Source organism: Peromyscus californicus, unplaced genomic scaffold (assembly GCF_007827085.1).
Source record: "Peromyscus californicus insignis strain IS unplaced genomic scaffold, ASM782708v3 Scaffold_3__1_contigs__length_106647218, whole genome shotgun sequence".
Taxonomy (NCBI): domain Eukaryota; kingdom Metazoa; phylum Chordata; class Mammalia; order Rodentia; family Cricetidae; genus Peromyscus; species Peromyscus californicus.
The window spans coordinates 13346406-13367154 of record NW_026294551.1 but is presented as its reverse complement, the minus strand read 5'-3'; the positions used below and the strand labels follow the sequence as shown (position 1 = coordinate 13367154).

General features: G+C 47.1%; 1 protein-coding gene across 2 annotated transcripts in view; it reads right to left on the bottom strand.

Moving 5' to 3' along the window:
- Rgs9 (regulator of G protein signaling 9) overlaps positions 1–20749 on the bottom strand; it is a 73196-nt gene that overhangs the window by 33634 nt on the left and 18813 nt on the right. Inside the window, exons 3-9 of one of the 2 annotated variants that reach the window (XM_052758275.1) lie at positions 19426–19476; positions 16266–16372; positions 16019–16070; positions 15711–15769; positions 13612–13688; positions 9568–9649; positions 1174–1245 (exon numbers count right to left, since the gene is read on the bottom strand). In XM_052758275.1, the coding sequence (XP_052614235.1) occupies positions 1174–1245; positions 9568–9649; positions 13612–13688; positions 15711–15769; positions 16019–16070; positions 16266–16372; positions 19426–19476 (500 nt within the window). The remainder of the gene's footprint in view (positions 1–1173; positions 1246–9567; positions 9650–13611; positions 13689–15710; positions 15770–16018; positions 16071–16265; positions 16373–19425; positions 19477–20749) is intronic. The other variant, XM_052758276.1, reaches the window with a different exon arrangement.

Below are 20749 nucleotides of genomic sequence, written 5' to 3'. Positions count from 1 at the left end.
CTGCTCCACAATGGTCAGTGTGCACACACAGGAGAAAGAGAGCTGGTGAGAAAGAGACAGGGACACAGGGAGAGAGAGAGGTGAGTACACAGTCCAGGCAGAATGCACCGCCACGAGCCCGTCTGCTACGCATCCAGTCTGGCCTCTGTTTCCCTGCTCAGAGCACTGCCAGCAGCTGGCACACCCAGGTTTTTGAAAGCTAGAAGGCACAGCTCTTTCACTCCTGGGTGGCCAGGGGCCATGAAGATGCTTCCTTAACGAGAAGGCCTATTGGCCACCCTCCCCAAAAGTCATCCAACCATGGCATCTACAATGAGAGAGCACAGCTCCATGGCCACTCTCCAAAACAGACCCCGTGGAGATCCTGTCTCGTCTCCCCACACCCCACATACACACAGCTGAGCCTCAGTCAGTCCCACCCACGTGAGAGCCAGTGACGTGCTCACTGCTTCCTCCTCCCCCTTCTCCACAGGAGAGAGGTTTCCAGAGCAGTACATTATCCATTAAAAAAAAACAAAACTCTCCCACCCGGGTTCTGTACTTTACTCGATGATTCTGTCTCCATAGCAACTGAGCCTACAAGACCTTGGCAGTGATCTGCTATCTGACAAGAAAACGTGGAAGAGGCTGCTGGAAGAATGGCATCTGAAAGCTGGCTGGTGTGCCCTAAATGTATCAAGGAAGGGGCATTTTGGACAAGAGTCCTAACAATGCCCCCTGGTGATGCCCTCTGGAGACTCTAAGTCCCTCTCCACACACCACCGTGCTGCTTTACCAGCTGCATCCCGCTCTTTCTCTGCCCATTTCCACTTCCATTTTCCTCCCATCCAGACACACCCTTCCAGGTCCCCTCTCATGCCTGAAACCAAGCCTTAACAATGACACACTGGGTTGAAAATCTTATTCAATTTTCAAAGTGTGAAATGACTCAGCCATCATGTGGCCTGCTCTACATTCTTCAGTCATTCACTGTGACCACTCTCTTTCTACCCAGGACCCTTGCAATGGCTGCCTCTTCCCCTGACCCTGATGCCACAGAGCCATATATCAGACCCTGATATCAGCAGCAATCTCCAAGGAGAGACAACATTGCCTCAGACACAGAGAGACGTGTGGATACCTTCCCAACCTCAGAACCTCACCCAGACCCTGCCCAGAACGCACCAGACATACCTGGTTTACCTTAACTTCATTTGGATTGGTCACTCGGTCCAGGCCATAGTCTAGCACATTGTTCATTCCAGGCTGAATGGAAGAAAACAATATAAGGTTCACCACAGGAAGAGTCTCCAGTTTCTGATCAACTTTGGATCGTGGCCAAGCTGCCAATTGAAAGACAAAGCTGAGACGGGCTAGTGGTCTAGCCCACAAGGAAATGTGAGGGTGCATCAATCCCCAAATGAGCTATTTGGTCTGCTACTACAGACACTCAGCACGCAACATAGTGGGAAGGGGGAGGAAGGGAGGAGGAGAAGAAGGGAGAGAGAGGGAGGAAGGGAAGGAAGGAGGGAGGGAGGGACAGATGAATGCCTTTCCATCGCCATAGGAAAACAGATAGATGGGTGGATAGACGACAGATGGGATACATTGTGGACAGACAGATGGATAGATGGATGGACAGATGACAGATGGCATAGATTATGGATGATTGGATGGATGGATGGATGGATGGATGGATGGATGGATGGATGGATGGCACTGAAACTCAGTAAGACTTCACTGCAGTTGATACATGGACTCCTGATTCCTCCTGTGGGTCTCCTTCACCATACCCCGCAGGGCTGAGTTAGAAGGAAGCACGTAGTGTTTTAGTCATCCCAGCCCTGATTTTGCTGTTTCCCAAGTGTGCCAAACATCTAGAACAAAGGTTCTCAACCCATGGCAGGGTCAAACGACTCTTTCACAGGGTCGCCTAAGACCAATGGAAAACACAGATATTTACATTATGATTCATAACAGTATCAAAATGACAGTTCTGAAATAGCAACAAAAATAATTTTATGGTTGGAGGTCACCACAACATGAGGAATTAGACTAAAGGGTTGCAGCATTAGGAAGGTTGAGAAGCACTGTCCTAGAAGATGTACTTCTCCCTGTATTCACTGGCCCAGCCACCTGAGAAGCAGAGGTAATGCCTCCTACCTGACAGACACTTCTAGGATTTAGCAAGATGGAGTATGATACCGTCAACGGAGAGTAGTTATCACTGAACGAGAAGGGCCTGGACTCGATTACGGCCATGCATGCGAAGGTATAACCAAACCTGCGTCAGCAATCGCTGTCAGTTCCCACTTCCTCTGGTTAACCCCCAGCGGCACCCTGTCTCACTTGGCCTCTCTCATCGACTCGAAGCCAGCAATTGAGGTTTTTCACTTCCTTCTGTACAGGCAAGTGTCGGCACATTTTATTAATGAGGCTGACTTCATGCGGCAGGGAAAAGGCTCTCTCACCACGAGATCTGGTCCCATCAGCAAGACTGAAAACATTTTCAGTCAGCGGTAAGGCTGCTCGATTAAAATCTCGGACATCTGGTTAACTTCAGAAAAACACAAATAATTTAGGTCCCAACCGTTTTGGAGGAGTTGAGATATAAACTGCTTGGTGGTGGTTTTTTTGGGTTTTGGTTTTGTTTTTGGAGCATGGGGAACAGAGTCTTTATGTACCAGGTTTGCCTTGAACTCACAATGCACCCCAAATCAGTCTAGAACTCACAATTCTCCTGCCTCAGCCTGAGCTAACAGGCTCATGTCACCATGCCTAGCTCCAATAGTTTTACACTTATTATATATTTACATTAAAAACATAAAATAGATTTTGATAGAAAGTAAGTTCTGATATAAACTATTTTATACAAAATAACTGTTGCTAAGGCCAGGGAAGTAGCTGAGTGGGTAAAAGTGCTTGCAACACAAGTCTGAAAACCTGAGTTCAATCCCTAGAACACATGTGGAAAGCCAGACGTTGTGGTACACATCTGTAATCACAGCCCGCCTCCAGCAAGATGGGGGCAGATACAGGAGAATCAGCCAGAAGCTCACAGGCCAGCAAGCCCAGAGTACTCAACACAGATACAGAAAGAGAGACCCTGCCTCAAAACAAGGTAGAAGGAGAAACCCAGCTCCAAATACTGTCCTCTGACCTCTCTGCCTCTTCTGTGGCAAGTGTGTGTGTGTGTGTGTGTGTGTGTGTGTGTGTGTGTGTGTACGCACACTCATACACACAATGTGAATCATTAAAAAAAATGGATACCCTGTATTCAGCTCGCTAAATATGACATCCTAGCTCAGCAGGCTACCAAAGAGGCAAATACTGAGCCTACAGACAATACAAGGAAGAGGTGAAAAGAGAAACAGAAAGTGTGTGAGAGGAAGGTGAGGAACTGGAGCTCCCACCCTGTTACCTGTGGGCCCTGATCAATACTACCTATGCGCTAGACCCTGGGCTAAATCTTGAGAGGCTAGTGAGTATGACCTGAGACTCCTGCTTTGGGGACCGCCCCCCAGAAGATACAGGGAGGCATTTTCAGTCTTGGGGAAGGGGAAATCCCTTAGTAGTCACAACAAGATAAGTGACAATTATGATAAATGTCACAAAAAGACAACACAGATGTCCTGAACAGCTCTTGAGAGGATCCAACCTCATATGAAGGAGAAGGGAAGGATGTGGCCACCAGACTAATGCTTTCACCTAAAATGGGCTCCAGAGATTTCCCCCTACATCTGCTACAGAGAAACCCCGACCAGAGTAACTGAAGATGGATTTCACATACAGGCAAACTTCCACAGTGTTTTGTCTAACACACCTACACACCCTCTCAGCTTACATATCTATACTCATATACACATACACATTGACACAGATTCATACCTGCTCACTGCACACTTGGAGCCTACCCCCACAGTGACCTACAGTCATTGTCCAGCTCCTTTCACAGGCACTAGCCGCCTCGGCAGCTTCATGGGGTCATCTGCTCCAGGCTTGAGATGGCTGTTTAGCTGGCCCCACAGACTACAGAAGTTAGGCGGCCTGGGGCTCGGTAGTATTAAGTGCATAGTTGAAACCAGCTCCAAGGCTGCCTCTGCTGCCCGGACTCATGGCCACATCTGGGCTTTATTGTTCTGCCAAGCTCTCCGGTTCATGCTCACCACCATCCCCCAGCCCTGTAGACTTCCTCACCAGCTCTACCAGACAGACAGACACCTTCCTCTGGCTGTGCCCTCATCTTGGCCTCTCCGTGGGCAGCAGCCCCATAAGTCCCAGTTGAAGAGGCTGTAACCCCAACTACTGTCTTGTCCAAACTCTCCCAAATGTTTACAAGTAAGGGCCGCCCAGGTTGGTTGCTTCATTCATTCATTCATTCATTCATTCATCCATCCATCAGGCGGTTGGTACAGTCTTCACCCTACTGCAATGACCACCAGAGCAACTGCAGATACACACTCTGGTCCACGGCTGGGGACTTAATTGAAGATTATCCAGAGCCTGTTGTCAATATGCAATAAATCAAGGCAACCAACGGAGGTGCTGCCAGCAGACGCCTTCTGCCCTGGGGTCTCCACATGTCTTCAGAGACGTGTGAGCTATGAGCTTCCTTCCCTCCTTCGATGGAAGGAGCTGTGAGCACCGGGTGTGACATCTCAATTACATCCCTTGGGCATAAACAAAAGAGGCAACTTGCTAACTGCCTGGTCGTCTGACAGTGACATCAACAGGAATCAGCATTCCAGGATGGCACCAGGACAAGAGCCTTCTACCAGTCACTCATGTCCACTCTCTAATTCTCCTCCACGGGCCAACGCTCTCTTCCCCCAGAGCCTCAGACCCTTTTGGCTCATGGGTCAGAGAGGATAAACAAAACACTACATTGCTTTATAAACAGAGTAAAACAAGGAAAGAGAGGAAGAAAGATGAGGCTGAGATGAGGAGATGGCTTTAGATTGAAGAGTTAGAGAGGTCTGTTCCAAGTACAGCTCGGCTTGGAGGTCACTTCCATGGGGAGGTGTCCCCTGGCGCCTGGTCTGATGCAGGATTCCTTCCTTCTGCAAGCTTGCCTGGCACTCTGTACATTACTCATTCATTTGTATAATAGTTTTAGTCATTGTTCCCTTCACTGTCCTACAGTAAGTTCCTTGAGATCATGAACCATGTCTATCCCAGTTCATAAGCCAAATATCCGCATTGCCTCAAGAACAACTAACATAAAATAAACATCTAAAAGTTACACTGATTTTTTTTTAATGACCACCAGCATCTATCAAGTGTCCCATACTGTTTTGTGATACAACATTATATGTCAGACTATTTCCTAGGTTAATGAATGGTCTTTGACCATAGCATTTTAATTGTTTCACAATGTCCCATCACCCCGGATATACCTTAAATTATTTTGCCATTCTCCAATATGGGGCATTTAGCTCAACCTCAGCAGGAAATGGAGAGTGGTTACTTTCTCTGTCGGTATCTATGTATGTGCCTGTAATGAAGACTGTTTAGTTGAATGTTTATTCACGTGACAGCTTGCCTTAGAATACAAGGCCACAAAAGAGCCTTTCCAGAAAGCCAGGCCCGAGTAATGGACTGTACCCTCAGAAGACACTGAGTCACTGATGGTGCCCAGGAGGCCCAGTGAAGATGAAAGGAACCCTTAAGACAGTTTGTTCAAGAAACCATGTCTCAGGCTGGGGGTGTAGCTTAGCTGGCAGAGTGCTTGCCTAGCATACGTGAAGCCCCGGGTTCTGTCCCTAGCAACACATAAATTGGGTAAGGCAGTGGAGTAGGAGTTCAAAGTCATCCTTAGCTACGTGGGGAAGCCATTTCCCCCTGTGTTCATTTATACTGTGTGCATCACGCTCAGATCTGTGTTTGCACCCATGTCTGATCTCACCCTCTGCTAAGGATGCTTTTCTGGATGCGGCATCAGACTGCTGCCCTTTCTTCACAGGTACACAGTACGAACTTAGTGATGTCTAGCTGGTATTACATGCCCAACACTCCTTTCCTGGTAGTCAAGGCCCAGTAAGGAATTGAAGGATTAAGAAAGAGACAAGTGAGGGGCTGGGGAGATGCCTCAGTGGCTAAAGCTCCTGCTGAGCACCCAGGTCTGGAGTTCAGACTCCAGATCCACATAAGTGATGGATGGGTGTGTCAGCCAGCCTACCGTTCCAGCCTTAGAAGACAGAGAGGGGATCCCTAGAGCAAGCTGGATGAGTGAGCTCTGGATTTGACACATGCCTCAGCGAATGAGGTGGAAAAGCAACTGAGGATGAATCTGACATCAACCCCAGGCATCTACATGCACACATACACACATGTGCCCCCACGCCTGCAAACAGCAAACATATACAACACACACACACACACACACACACACACACACACACACATGCATGCACACATGCACAATGTAAGCATACAAAGAATTGGAAAGAAAAGAAAAAAAAGGACAGACAAATGAACAAGTAAACAGATTTTTCTGGTAGCTGTGGCCACATCACACTCTAATCTAACAGGTGGCCACAGTGAGTCCACAGAGCTCGTGCTCAGCATCCACAGAGCCAAATGCTTGGCTTGCTGTGGCTGGCTCTTTTCCCACTGCGCTGAGGGTTTGTTTAGGTCTCCTGGAGACAGTCTGGCAGTCTGTGGGCTCCAGGGCTCCCTAAGCTTGTCAGACAGATTGCTCTATTCCAGGCAGAGGTGTTCCTTAAACAGAACATCATCTTCCCTGTGCTGGCCAGCAAGAGGTGAAGAGTGTTCTAGGGAGTCAGGGACAGCAGACCCACATACAGTCCTTCATTCCTGATGTCAGCTGGGGAGGCCAACAGTGAGGGAGACCAGACAGAAGGAGCAGTTTTGTGCCCTCGGCATTTTTAGAAAGATTTATTTACCTCTTTTATGTATATGAGGCTCTATCTGCATGTACAACTTTATGCCAGAAGAGGGCATCAGATCCCATTACAGATCGTTGTGAGCCACCATGTGGTTGCTGGGAATTGAACTCAGGACCTCTGGAAGAGCAACCAGAGCTCTTAACCTCTGAGCCATCTCGCCAGCCCTGTCCTCTGTATTTTCAGGCTGCCCCAAGCCTTTCAAAGCTTCACTCTAAACTAGGGTCCCCCATGCTAACAAAGTAGCCAGGCTTGTTTGAACACACATAATGTTTATGTTTACGGAGCATCGGTGACTCAGAAGGTTAGAAACAAACTAAAATACACAAGGACATCAAGTGACATTGTCACTGGAGGCCAAAGGCGCATAGGGACCGAGAGAGAGGGCTGCATAGTTAACTAAGTGTGTGGTGAATTCAGATCCTCCAGCACATAGGAGATGTGTAGGTGGACAAATGACAGCATCCCTGAGCCTCAGTGTGCTTATCAGTCAAAGGGGAGTAACACGGCTTTCCACACAGGACTGCAAAGAGTAAATAAAGAAATGAAAGCAGAATGCTTAGTGAGACGTGAATTTTCAACTCAGATCTGGTGTGTTGATGATAGCAAAGGGTGGTGGTGATGGTGGTGATAATAATGACCATGTGGTGCTGATGCTGGAGGCAGTGGTGGTAATGATACGTGTGATGGCAGTGGTGATGATGGTGATGGTGGTGGTGGCGGTAATGTGTGTGATGGTGGTGGCGGTGGTGATGATGGTGATGTGTGTGATGATAATGGTGATGGTGACGGTGGTGGCGATGATGTATGTGATGGTAGTAGTGATGGTGGTGGTGGTGGTGATGATGGTGATGGTAGTGGTAATGGTGGTATTAGTAGTGAAAATGTGGTAAGTGAAGGAGGTGATGGAGGAAAGATGGTATCATGTTGACAGAGATGGGAGGAAGGGACAAAGTCATGCAGATACCACATCATATATACTCATGTATCTGGCTTACCCTGAGGAGGCTGAGAGCTTACACCAGGAAAACTAAGGAGGATCTGAGTGGTCTGTTATGTATTTCTTTCCTCTGGCCTTCTGGGTAAGGGGACCAAGGTGGGGGGAGGGGTCCTGTGCAGCTCATTGAGCAGCCTGACCAGTACTTTGTAAGGGCTGCAGCCATAGTGGCCTTCTCCTATCATGGAGTCTCTGGACAGACAAGGGGGAAGCATTCTCCACGATGAAAGGAGCAGAGTTCCCTCGGTTTTGGTGACACAGGGCACAGGGCCATCTCAGAAAGCAAGTGCGAACTGGCCATTGCCCCTCATCCTCAGCAAGCTGCTTCTAGAACACGTGAGCAATGTGAAGTGCACAGAACAAAACCTCACTCCAAAGCTTTCAATGGGGAAGCACTGAGGCCCCAGCACTCTGAGCTCTGTCACCCACAACCAACCCCCAGGAACCTGTGTCAGGCACCTAAAATGTGGCTTTCCCCGAGACAAACATAAACCAAATAAGCTACTTGGGAATCAAGCCCAGAACGTTCACTTCAGCCACGCAACATCCAAACCATGTACCACAGTGGCAACAGCTTAAGAAAAATCTGTTGGAAATATGCAAAGGTAAGTAAATAGCCAGACTCTGATGGATTGATGTCAGGTTTTAGCACCATCCCTGACATGATTCACTTCCTGTTCTGAGCATGTCTGGTCATTTCAGGAGGCAAGGTCAATAAAAGAGGAGGAGAAAGAACATTGGTTCTGAATGCTTCACTTTCTTAAATCTCTGTCACCTCTCCCACTTTCTGTCACCCTGAGGGGAAAGCATATGGACTTGACACTGGAGGAAACTGAGGCAGCAGAGATAACTCTAGTGGAATGCTAGGGAAGGAGACTGCCACTTCCTAATACCGAGATGGGACAAGTTACATCCATTATGGATAGACTATCTCTTGGAGCCATTAGAAGTCCCAAAGTAGGATTAGAGAGATGGCTCAGTGGTTAAGAACACTGGCTGCTCTTGCAGAGGACCCAGATCCATTTCCAGCACCACAGGTGGCTCAGAAACATCTGCAACTCCAGTACCAGAGGATCCAACACCCTCTTCTGACCTCCAAGAGCACCAGGCATGCACCTGGTGCTCATTCACACATGGAGGCAAAACATTCAGACACATAAAAAGGAAAAAGAAGTCCCAATACCAAAGAAGCAAGGCGCTCCAAGCAATAAGAAGCTAGAAAGCCTGCTCCATCCTTCCATCCTCCTATCATTCCAGCTGCTGACCTGGACCAAGGGAGGACGAGACAGAGCTGGAGACACGCAGGGCAGCTTTGCCTCTGCAGACTGTCTGTCCTCACCGTGTTTTATTTTCCTCACTAGGAACCTGTGCTCCCAGATTTTCTTCCAATATTCTTTTCCCAAACAACAACAAAGACGGCCAAGCCCTCATGACCAATGAGTTGATTCTGGTTGCTCAGACAAGAGCCACACTTAACACCGACAGACAAGCCGGAAGCGCCCCACCAAGACACAGCACGAGGCTCTTCATCCAGGTAGCCCACACTGAACAGATCCTCCGGCTAATCCAATTCGAACCCTGGCAGGTGGGCGGCCAGAGGCAGCTGAGGTTAACTGAGTGCCAGAGAGTGGAGGAGCTCAGAAGGGACAGGGGAACCTCAGAAGGGACAGGGGAACCCGTACTCACCGGGCTCCGGTGCACCAGCCAGTATGCCTTCTCCTGGCAATCCAGTGCGTACCTGTCGGCCTTATTCCTTTCCTTGCCAGTCCTAAAAAAAAAAAAAAAAAAAAAAAGCTATGTTCAAGGCCAGGAGCACTTCGCATCTCTTGGTCTAAGAAAGCTTCCATTCTTGATGCCATGGACCACTTTCCCCATCTGCTCAAACAATTCCCGGAAGCCATAATGATAACTGAGTCAGCAAGCACTGGTAACATCATGCTTACGCCCCAGGCACCAATCCAACAGGCGCTGGTTCATTTGATCCTAGTTAGTTCTACCAGGGAACTTTCTGATCTCACAACCTGGTAAGGTCCCTTATCTTGGTGGGGTCCTTACAGCTTGTCTGTCACTGTTAAGTACCGAAAACTGAGGTATTGAAGGCTCTTCTGAGGCTACACTCTCTCTGGCAGTCAAGGGGCTTGTTCTCCTTCTTGGGCTGCAATGATTTAGATGGTGTCACCAGGACCAGCTCCAGAATCAGACCAGTATCACCAGCTTCACTACTGGAATGAGCAGAGATAGGAGCCCGCGGGCCAATATGTGGCCTCCCCGGCTTCAGATCGGTTTCCTTGCTTTGACAAAAATGATCAACATCGGGACAGGCAGGTGCCAGTCCACACCAGAGCTGTGACAGGGCAGTGGTGGTCTCAGAAAGTCTCCCTACCTGTTTGTCCTTCTTTGTCACTCCAGTGAGTTGGTGACAAGTCAGAGCTTTTTCCCAGCCCTGCTGAGGATTTAAAGGTTATCCTGCTTTGTCTAACCACATCCTCTGTGCCACTGCAGGAGGAAATAATGCTGGGCCTCCTCCTCCAGAAGGGAAGGAATACTCATTATTTTGCCAAGGGCACCATTCAGTCTCACTTCCAGGGCTAACTGTGCTCACATTTATTAACGTCTGCTTTTCCAGGCAACAGGCAACATGAGATGACGCACACACCCTCCTCACGACAGAGCCGGTGGATTTATTTCCCCATTAATGTTCTGTGAATAACATAATAGCATTCAGAGAGCCAGATGGGTGAGCAGTGCCATTCCAGCAGGGTGCTTTACCAACCTCCTCTGGAAATTAAATATAAACACTGTTGCCCCATTCTCCCTTAACAACTTAATGGATTTTCCACCAAGTTAACCAGCCTGAGTCCTCAGGAGGATGGACCACAAGCAGCCTAAGGCTTGCATGGTTCCTACAATGCTAGTCAGTCTTGTCAGTTGAGGCAGTCTCCAATGACCCCAGCAGGCCTTTCTGGCTTTACACATCAGCATCTATGTGATACACACGATTGCAGTAGAACCGTGACAGATGCCAATCAAAAGAGCCAGTACATGAGGAATTCACTTAGGTGATCAGATGACTTTTATTCACAATAGCATTTGTTTAACCTTTTGTTCATTCATGGTCTTATTGATCTCCCACTATGTTCCAGTTACTGAGAGTCAAAACATAGCCCCAGCCTTTGAGTAGCTTTTAGTTCAAGCATTACACGAACCCTCAATAAACAAATATAGGCTTGCCTATGGCGTTTGGACTACGAGAAAACATTACAGAAACTATGAAGCAAAAACAAGGATGGTCTCTGCAGTGGTTCTGAAATACGTCTGCATGCCATTTCTATCAGGGGAAGGGTCCACTTCCCCTCCCCTTGGAACCCGGTGGGGTTCTGTGCTGGCCAAAAGAGTGTCAGGCACAGGGTGAGCAGATGCTGAGGTAGGACCACAAAAGGAAGAGCCGCCACACGGCCACAAGAGGAGGAAGGCAGAGGGAGGGCTCAGCGTAACAAAAACTACCCCGTGGGCCAACCCACACGGCCCATCTAGTTTTGTGGTGGGACCCTAAATCTGAAATCGGAGGCAGTCTTTAAGTCATGGAGTTAAGGGGAACCTGGTGTCTCAGAAGAGATGAGCCTTTTAGGAATTCCCCATCCCACAGCACCTGGAAGTGAAGGGAGGAGAGAATTTCCCAGGGACTCGGAGATTTCTCTAGAGCTGGTGGAGGAGGAAGTGGGAGCCACTGAGAAGAACTGTGTGCTGCAGCTCCTGAAAGGGTTATGTCAGGGTGTGTGGGTGTCTGGGATTGTCCCACTTGGAGCACAGAAGTAGAGGAGGGCATGGAGGGCTGGGGAGAGACACAACTCCATCTCTGTGTTCCTGGGAACAGCCTAGGGCTGGAACCCACTGGGAATGCAAATCTTGGTACACTGAATAGAATTTAATCATTCTAGCCCAACCAAGTTGACCTTTAACCTCTCTAAGCCTCAGTTTCCCAACTTAAAGAGATAGCTGGCTGACACATTTCCACCACATTAATTTAAAATAAGATGGCACACGTGAACACCAAATGAAGCCTTGTAAACAAGTATCGATGGTGTGTTAGAAGGCTCCCTCTGTGTTGCTTTGTCTCAAGTATGCCAGGCAGGAACATGTTAGTGTCTGAAAGAGCAATGAGAGATCTCTCACCAGTGCCCCACTGGGGCATGATGGTTAATCTTTACCATCAACTTGACTGGATTAAAATCACATCTCTGGAGATGACCGTGAGGGCATTTCTAGAAAGTTTAGCCAAGGTGGGGAAACCTGTCTTGAGCATGGGCTGCACCATCACATGGGCTGGACTGACTAGAAAGGCAAAGGCAAAGTTAAGCACCATCATTCATCTCTCTCTACTTCCTGAGTGTGGGTGCCATGTGACCGGTCGCCCTGTGCTCCTGACACCATGGCTCCTGGCACCATGGACTGTACCCCCAAATTGTGGGCCAAAACAAACCCTGCACTTCCGTGAACTGGGGTCTCACTTCAATTCCTAGATTTGCATTCTGGGTCCTGAGGTCAGAGAAAGCATGTCAAAGCTGCGGGTGGCCTACAGTAGGCACAAATGTGTAAGACATGAACCCTGTAGGGCCTGCGAGTTGTTCAGGGGGAGAAGGCATTGCCCGTTCTACACTTCACACTCTGCTCCAGACACAGAAAACACCTGCACAGGGCACTCTCCTGTCTCCTTCCTGCTTAGAACATCCCCCCTCTCCTCCTCAGCTCCCTCCCCCTCCACCCACCATCAACAGCCTTCCTAGCTGAAGGGTTCTGTCTGTTCCAACAGCTCCCTCTACGAACCCTGCCACGTGACCCTCATCTCACAGTAGTGTGTCCTACTGTGTCACGTCTGCCCGGCATGCTGGACTGTGTCCTTTGGTCCCCAGCTTCAGCCTGGACTTGATCGCATACATGCTCATTATGGCCTGATTTTAATCAAAGGAAGCCGTGGAACGGGATGATGTGTCAGCTGGTAAAGTATTCGCCTCCCAAGTATGAGGACCTGAGTCTGATCCTCCAGAACCCACATAAAGAGATAAATAAATATTTTTTAAAAGCTGGTGTGGTTTCATGTCCTTGTCCTTCCACTGGAGAGACAGAGACAGGAAGGTCCCTGGAGCTCTCGGGCCTGCCAGCCTGGCTCACCTGGAACCAGAGTCCCAAGCCAGTGAGAGGCTCAGCTTCAAATAATAAGGGGGCTGGCACCTGAGGCATCAGCAAGTTACCTTCTAACCTGAGCACACAGACACACAGGCACACACACCACACACACACATATCACACACACAGACCCCACACACACACCACACACACACACCACACACATACGTACACACCACACACACATACCACACACACACACCACACATACACCACACACACACACACACACACACACACACACACACACGCACACATACCACCACACACACATACACATATATCACACACACCACACACATACACACATATCATACACACAGACCCCATACACACACCACACACACACACATACACACATACCACATACACACACATACACCACATACACACACACACACACACACACACACACACACACACACACACACACACACACCTCACACACATATACACACATACTCCCAAAATTTAAGTGCAGTAAGAAAACAGGAAAGCAGGAGAGAGAGGCAGCCAGTAGACAAGACCTGCGACCTTTTCACTCACCGGTACTGCTCTTTGGCTTGCATGATGACAAAATCCCACTTGTAATTGATTTTTTTGTTCAGGAAATCATAATTTTCCTAGAAAAGAATAACAAAATGAGGACAGCAAGCCTTGCAGGACAGGCCACAAACAGTGGGACACACACATCAAGTCACAAAGGACACCCGGGCTCTCCACAGCCCAGCGTCTCCCACAGCCTCACCTTCCTTGGTTCCATTTGCTTTGTTTAAAATAAATCTATCCCTCCCCCCTCCAAAAAAGCCAGGCTGTGGTGGTGCATGCCTTTAATCACAGCACTCAGAAGACAGAGGGAGGCAGATCTCTGAGTTTGAGGCCAGCCTGGTCTACAGAGTGAGATCCAGGACAGCCAGGGCTACACAGAGAAACCCTGTGTTAAAATAAATGAATAAAATAAAATAAAGTAAATTATCCCAAATCTGATTAGGAAGAAAGGAGGGGGGAGGGTTAGAGTAGAAACTATATTCAACAACAGGACTCAAGAATACATAAAGTGAGCTGGGCCTTGTGGTGCAGGTCTGTGACCCCAGTTCCTCAAGGGGCTGAGACAGGAGAATCATAAGTTCAAGTCCAGCCTGAGTAATACAGTGGGACCCTGTCTCAAAACAAGAAAGTTTTTAAAAGAGCTTCGAGTATAGTTCAGAACATGTGACTATGAGAGAGAGAGAGACAGAGACAGAGACAGAGACAGAGAGAAGAGTAAGTCAGGAAGGGGGAATGGAATGAGGAGCGGGAAGGGGAGAGAGGAGGGAGGAAGGAAGAAGGCCTGCAAATTGTGTATGACACTATCACAATGAAAGCCAATATTTTATGCTATTAATATATGCTAATAAAGAATTCCCAAGGATTACTCTGACTTGGTGTGATGGATGAATAAGTTTTTAAAAAATTAAAATTCATAAAGAATATTGCCCTCCAACAGATATATCAGCCTATGTACTTGGTTAGTTTTTGTTTTAATTTTGTTTTAAATTTACCCAACCTAGAGTCACCTTGGAAAAGGGAATCTCAATTAAAGAATTGCCTTGATCAATTAAAGATTGCTGTGGCCCATCGTCTTGTGGGATGGCTAATTGATGTACGAATCCCAGCCCACTTTGGGCAGTACTGTTCCTACGCAGGTGGTTCTAGGCAGGTGATCTTGAACTATATGAGAAAAATAGCTGTGCATAAGCCAGAGAGAAAGACAGTAAACAGCATTATTCCTCTACAACTTGTACTTCAGTTTCTGCCTTGATTTTCCTCAGTAATGGACTGTAACCTGGAAGTATAAGCTGAAACAAACCCTTTCTTCCCAGAGCTGGTTTTTGGTCATGATATTTATCACAGCGATAGAATGAAACTAAGATACCTTCTGAAGTTTCAGGCACGTTCTTTGGGAAGTCTGGCCCACTCAGGCAAAAACGAAAGCCTTTGCTATTGTTTTCCACATCATAAATTTAAGTTCAAACATGTTGATGCAGGGCTGTGTGTTACCATGTATATTAAGTCATATCATTTGAGTATAACAAAAGGAACAGAGTAGCCACAATGTCCCCAGTAATCACCAAGGCAAGGGCTTAAATTACAGCAGGAGAAAACTGAAGCCACACATGGAAAAGGATCTTTTCAGTGAGCTGTAAACAAATCAATGGATGGGTAGATAGATGGACAATAGGTGGAGAATGGATGGATGAATGATGAACAGGTGATGAATGAATGTGGATATACAGATGACAGATAACAGATGGATTAGTGATGGGTAGATAGATATAGAAGAGTGGATAGGTGGATGATGGATGGATGGATGGATGGATGGATGCATGATGAGTGGATGTGGATGTACAGAAGACAGATGGATATAGAGATTAGATGATGGGTAGATAAATGTAGAAGGGTCAATAGGTGATGAATGGATAGATGGATGGATGGATGGATAGATGTAGATGGATGGATGATGGAAGGATGAAGGATAGATGGAGAACAGATGGGTAGATAAACAAATGATGGATAGACAGATGTAGTAATGTAGGGAAGAAAGAGAAATAGCTCATGACTACATTCACTCCATTATAAAACTCTACTTGGATATGTCTCTGTACCTTTTCATATTCTTCTAAAATCCCTTTCTTCTTGATATTTCGCTTAGCTAAATAGATGGCTGGAAAAGAAAGCAACAGCATTTTCCATCATTGTCATATTCCAAAAACCCCTAGGCAGCCAGAAAGGACGTTCAGCCAACTAGGCTCCTTCCCCTTCCCCCACCCCAGCCTCCAGGGATACTTCCAATAGAGATGTGAGCTGACATAAAGGTCACGATGACAGCTAGACAAATGTCACCCAAATGCAGCATGCAAATGAGCAGTGTGGTAGGCAAAGGCAGAGGCATATGAGTAAACGAAGTATTTACCATAGTCTGTGTCTTCAGCTGGCCATTGCTGAGTGGGCCAGAAATATGGTGTCTACAAAACAAAGCAGGAAAACTAAGGTTCCTCACTGGGCTGGGACCTCATGGATCCTCAGCCCTGGGAAAGATAACACTACCTTAGCCCTCTGCACCATTTCTAAATCCTTGATCTGTGAGGATATGAGGCCAACTGGTAGATCTTCCCAAGGTCTACCTCACATTACCACCTGAGGTCAAGGTCAAAGCTCACCTGAAACCGGTAGAGACTGCTGTCGGGCTTGAGGATAAGATTCTTGGGGTCTTGCAAAGGATAGATGTAGCCATACTTGACAATAAAGTTGCCCAGGTTCTGTGCCTCTGGGAAGAAGAAGTTTCCAGATAAAAGTTAAGAGCGGGGGCCAAAACCAGAATCTCATGGCTCAGCTCATCCCCAAAACTCCAAGAGAGTACTCTATCCTTCCAACATAAGATCTGAGGGCTGGAAAAGAGGTTCTTTTTTAAGGATTTGTTTGATTTTTTTTTTATGTGCATGTGTATGTATGTATATGTAGTATATGAGTGTGAGAGCAAGAGCATGCACATGTGTGTAAGTCAGAGCCAACGTCAGGTCTCCTCTATTGCTCTCCACCTTGTTCTTTCCAGACAGGGTCTCTCACTGAACCCTGAATTCATGGTTTCAGCTAGAGTAGCTGACCAGTGAGCCTACAAGACCTCTCCCGCATCACCTCCAACTCCCAGGGCTGGGTTTACAGACTTGTGCTGCTTTTTGCTTGAGTGCTAGGAGTCTGGATTCAGGTCCTCATGCTTGTACGGCAAGCACTTTATCTACTGAACCCTCTTCTCCCCGGCCCTTGCCTCTGCTTTTGACTCTGGTTGTTTTATTCACTAAGGTTCTGTCTCTCCAACAGAGATGTAAATTTCTTGGTGACTCCTGCAAAGCCTCCTGTGTTGTGAAGTATTAGTTGAAGATGTGTTACATTCGTTTATGCTTTGAAATATTTGCTTAATGATGCAAAGATGTGCTGCATTCTCTTAAGTTGCATTTGTTTAACTCTGTGAAGCTGTGTTACTTTGCTTGTCTAAAGCACCTGATTGGTCTAATAAAGAGCTGAATGGCCAATAGCTAGGCAGGAGAGAGGGACAGGTGGGGCTGGCAGGCAGAGAGAATAAATAGAAGGAGAAATCTAGGCTCAAGGAATAGAGAAGAGGGAGGAGTGAGAAAAGGAGGAGAGGAGGACGCCAGGGGCCAGCCACACCGCCACAGCCACACAGCCAGCCACAGAGTAAGAAGGAAAGAAAGATATGTAGAATAAAGAAAGGTAAAGGCCCAGAGGCAAAACATAAAGAGAAACAGGATAACTTAATTTAGAAAAGCTGGCTAGAAACAAGCCAGGGTAAGGTCAGGCATTCTTACGTAAGAACAAGTCTGTAGCTAGAGTTTTCCTGCCTGGCCCACAGTCAGGGCAAATCTCTCTCACCTGCCAGTCCCACAGCCATCAGACCCGACCAAGTAAACACAGAGACTTGTATTGGTTTCAAACTGTATGGCCATGGCAGGCTTCTTGCTAACTGTTCTTTCAGCTTAAATTAATCCATTTTTATAAATCTATACCTTGCCACATGGCTCGTGGCTTACCGGCATCTTCACATGCTGTTTCTCATCGTGGCGGCTGGCAGTGTCTCTCTGACTCAGCCTTCCACTTCCCAGCTTTATTCTCCTCCTTGTCCCGCCTACACTTCCTGCCTAGCCAATGGCCAATCAGTGTTTTAATTATTGACTAATCAGCAACACATTTGACATACAGAACATCCCACAGCACTTCCCCCTTTTTTTTTTCAAAAAGGAAGGTTTTAACCTTAACAAAGTAAAATTACATATAATTTGGGAATTTGGGCGTAGCTTCTCTTACTACTTCCTGCTGGAGGGGGGCGCTGTATCTTATGGGGATACAAAGAAAATTTTAGGATCATGGAAAAGTCCATGAGGGTGTATCGTCTGAGCCAGTTGCCTTCAAACCATTCTGGATGTTGGATCATCTGGGCCATGGTGTCATCGGAGACCTTTCAGGGGGTCTTGGCTGGTCAAACCTGATGTATCTTAATCTGGAACAAATCCATAGCCTTTGGCTTTCTGTGGGAACAAAAGCAGAGTCTCCTTTCCAAAGTAACATATCCTTATATCCAAATTTTGAAGTCAAGGCACCTTTAAAATATACATTTTGGCATAACTCAACAGCTTTTACAATCAAATGTTTTTCTGCAGTTAAAAGTCCCAAAGACAACACAATGCAGATTCTCTGTGTAATATCCATTTTTACGTGGCTTATTTTTTATACTACCTTTACTGTCTCTTTAAAGACTTTATTTTTTTAAAACTATGTATTTGTTTCTATAACTCTATATATCATCTTTTTTGTCTCTTTCAAGCCTACGTATCTTTTACACACATTGCAAACTATTACATCTGAATCTGTCTTATTGTGAATCTCTTGCTTTAAACTGCAGCAGCTGTGGCTGCTGGCTCCGCCCACCTCAGCTTCCCAACATGGCAGTGGTTTACCGCCAGCTCTGGGAGCTATTGGGGGTCTATGCTTTTAGCCAAGCAGCGTGTAGCCCAGAAACCTCCCCTTTTGCTCTGCACCAGCAAAGGCTAAATCCACCATGCAGCTCAAAGTGCCACTTGCAAAGGCCTCATTCCCGCCATAGGCAGGTCGAGCACGCACGCTAGGAACCCACCAGTAGCTCAAACCAGCAGCTGCCGCTCATTTGAGAGAGACAATTAGGAAGCTGTTTTTAGCTCCATTTTAGAATCTTTTTTTTCTCAGTTTTTAGGTGGAAACTCTTGCCACCACGTTGGACGCCATTTGTAGGTAGAGTTTTCCTGCCTGGCCCACAGTCAGGGCAAATCTCTCTCACCTGCCAGTCCCACAAGCCATCAGACCCGACCAAGTAAACACAGAGACTTGTATTGGTTTCAAACTGTATGGCCATGGCAGGCTTCTTGCTAACTGTTCTTTCAGCTTAAATTAATCCATTTTTATAAATCTATACCTTGCCACATGGCTCGTGGCTTACCGGCATCTTCACATGCTGTTTCTCATCGTGGCGGCTGGCAGTGTCTCTCTGACTCAGCCTTCCACTTCCCAGCTTTATTCTCCTCCTTGTCCCGCCTACACTTCCTGCCTAGCCAATGGCCAATCAGTGTTTTAATTATTGACTAATCAGCAACACATTTGACATACAGAACATCCCACAGCACTTCCCCCCTTTTTTTTTTATTTATGTATTTATTTGAGAGCTGGGTGGTGGGCCCCCAAAGATAAAAAAAAAACAAAACACCACACTCCTTTTTAGTTTCCCTGTAGTACTGCATGCACAGCAATCAGTAACTGCATAGACCGAGGCCTCACCCAGGTTAGAGATCCAAAGGCGCTGGATGATCCACTGTAGAACATCACCTCCTGCAAAACAGAGACGACGGACCTGATCGATGTCAAAGCCTCTGAACGTAGCCCAGGCCTACCATGCTGTCCTCAGTGCTGTATTCTCACTGCTTGGTGGTGGCCTTGTCCCTCAGAGACCCCACCCATTCACTCAAATAACTCAGAACCATTCAGAGCCGCTGTGACCTGGCCCCACCAGCTCTGCAGCCTAACCTCCACTGCACTCTGTCTTTCATTCGTTCATTTGTTCGTTTTTATCTTGAGGCAAAGTCTTACTAAGATGCCCAGGCTGAGTGTTAAATCACTGTGTATAGTCAACGTAGTCTTGAACTCATAACTCTTCTGTCTCCACCTCAACGCTCAGTCTTTACCTCAATCACTGTCCTTATCTTTTTATCATATAATAATTTAAAGACCACCACTCATCAATTAAACAGTAAACAGACCAAGTCTAAATATTTGGAAAGAAAAAAAATAGGTTCAAAGCCAGCTAGGGTTCTGAATGGAGTTTGGCCACACAAGAGTGAACCAGAACCAGGGAAGGGAACTGAAGAAGGGGTGAGGCAGGGATGGCTCTCCTGCATTCAAGTCTCCAGGTATGACACTCAGGAGCAAGAGAACGCTAAATTCAAACCTTAAAAGTTGGTTCGGAGGTGCTTTGATCGCAGTGGAGGAGGGAACCTATTTTAGTAACGTTTTGTAGGTTGATACAAAGCCTTGGAAAATAGGATGTGGGCTCCCTTTGTACTCTTGCCTCAGGCCCTGCCAATCTTAGGTTCTGGAGGGGCACTGCACAGAGCTGAGACTGTGTAAAACAAAAGGCAGGAAAGGCAGGCAGAGATGAGTCAAGAGAGATGATGCACCCAGCTACCCATCCCGGAGTATTTAGGTTTATCTAAGGATGGAGATGAAATAAGTCCAGAGAAGTCTGGAGCTCCTGGAGAACCAGTGGGAGTTCTGAGCTCATTCTCAGGCTGAGGCCTCTAGCCTCATAGCCGGATGCCTCCTGTAGAAGAGCAGGGCAACTCCAAAGAAAACAAGGTGCCCAGAACCAACCCCCCAACTCAGACACTACTTGGTAAATTCTGATAACCACATTCCCCACATCCTCAGCCTGATTCCCAAAGGTAGAGTGTCTGGTCCCCACCTGCATGGGAACTGGCCCACAAAGCATGTCAAAGGTCAGAGCTCAAGATCCTGTCGCTAGCATCTTTGTGGCTAGCCAGTCATAAATGATACTTCCCTCTTTGGAGGTAGGGTGTAGCACGAATCTTAAAAGTTCTTATTAATA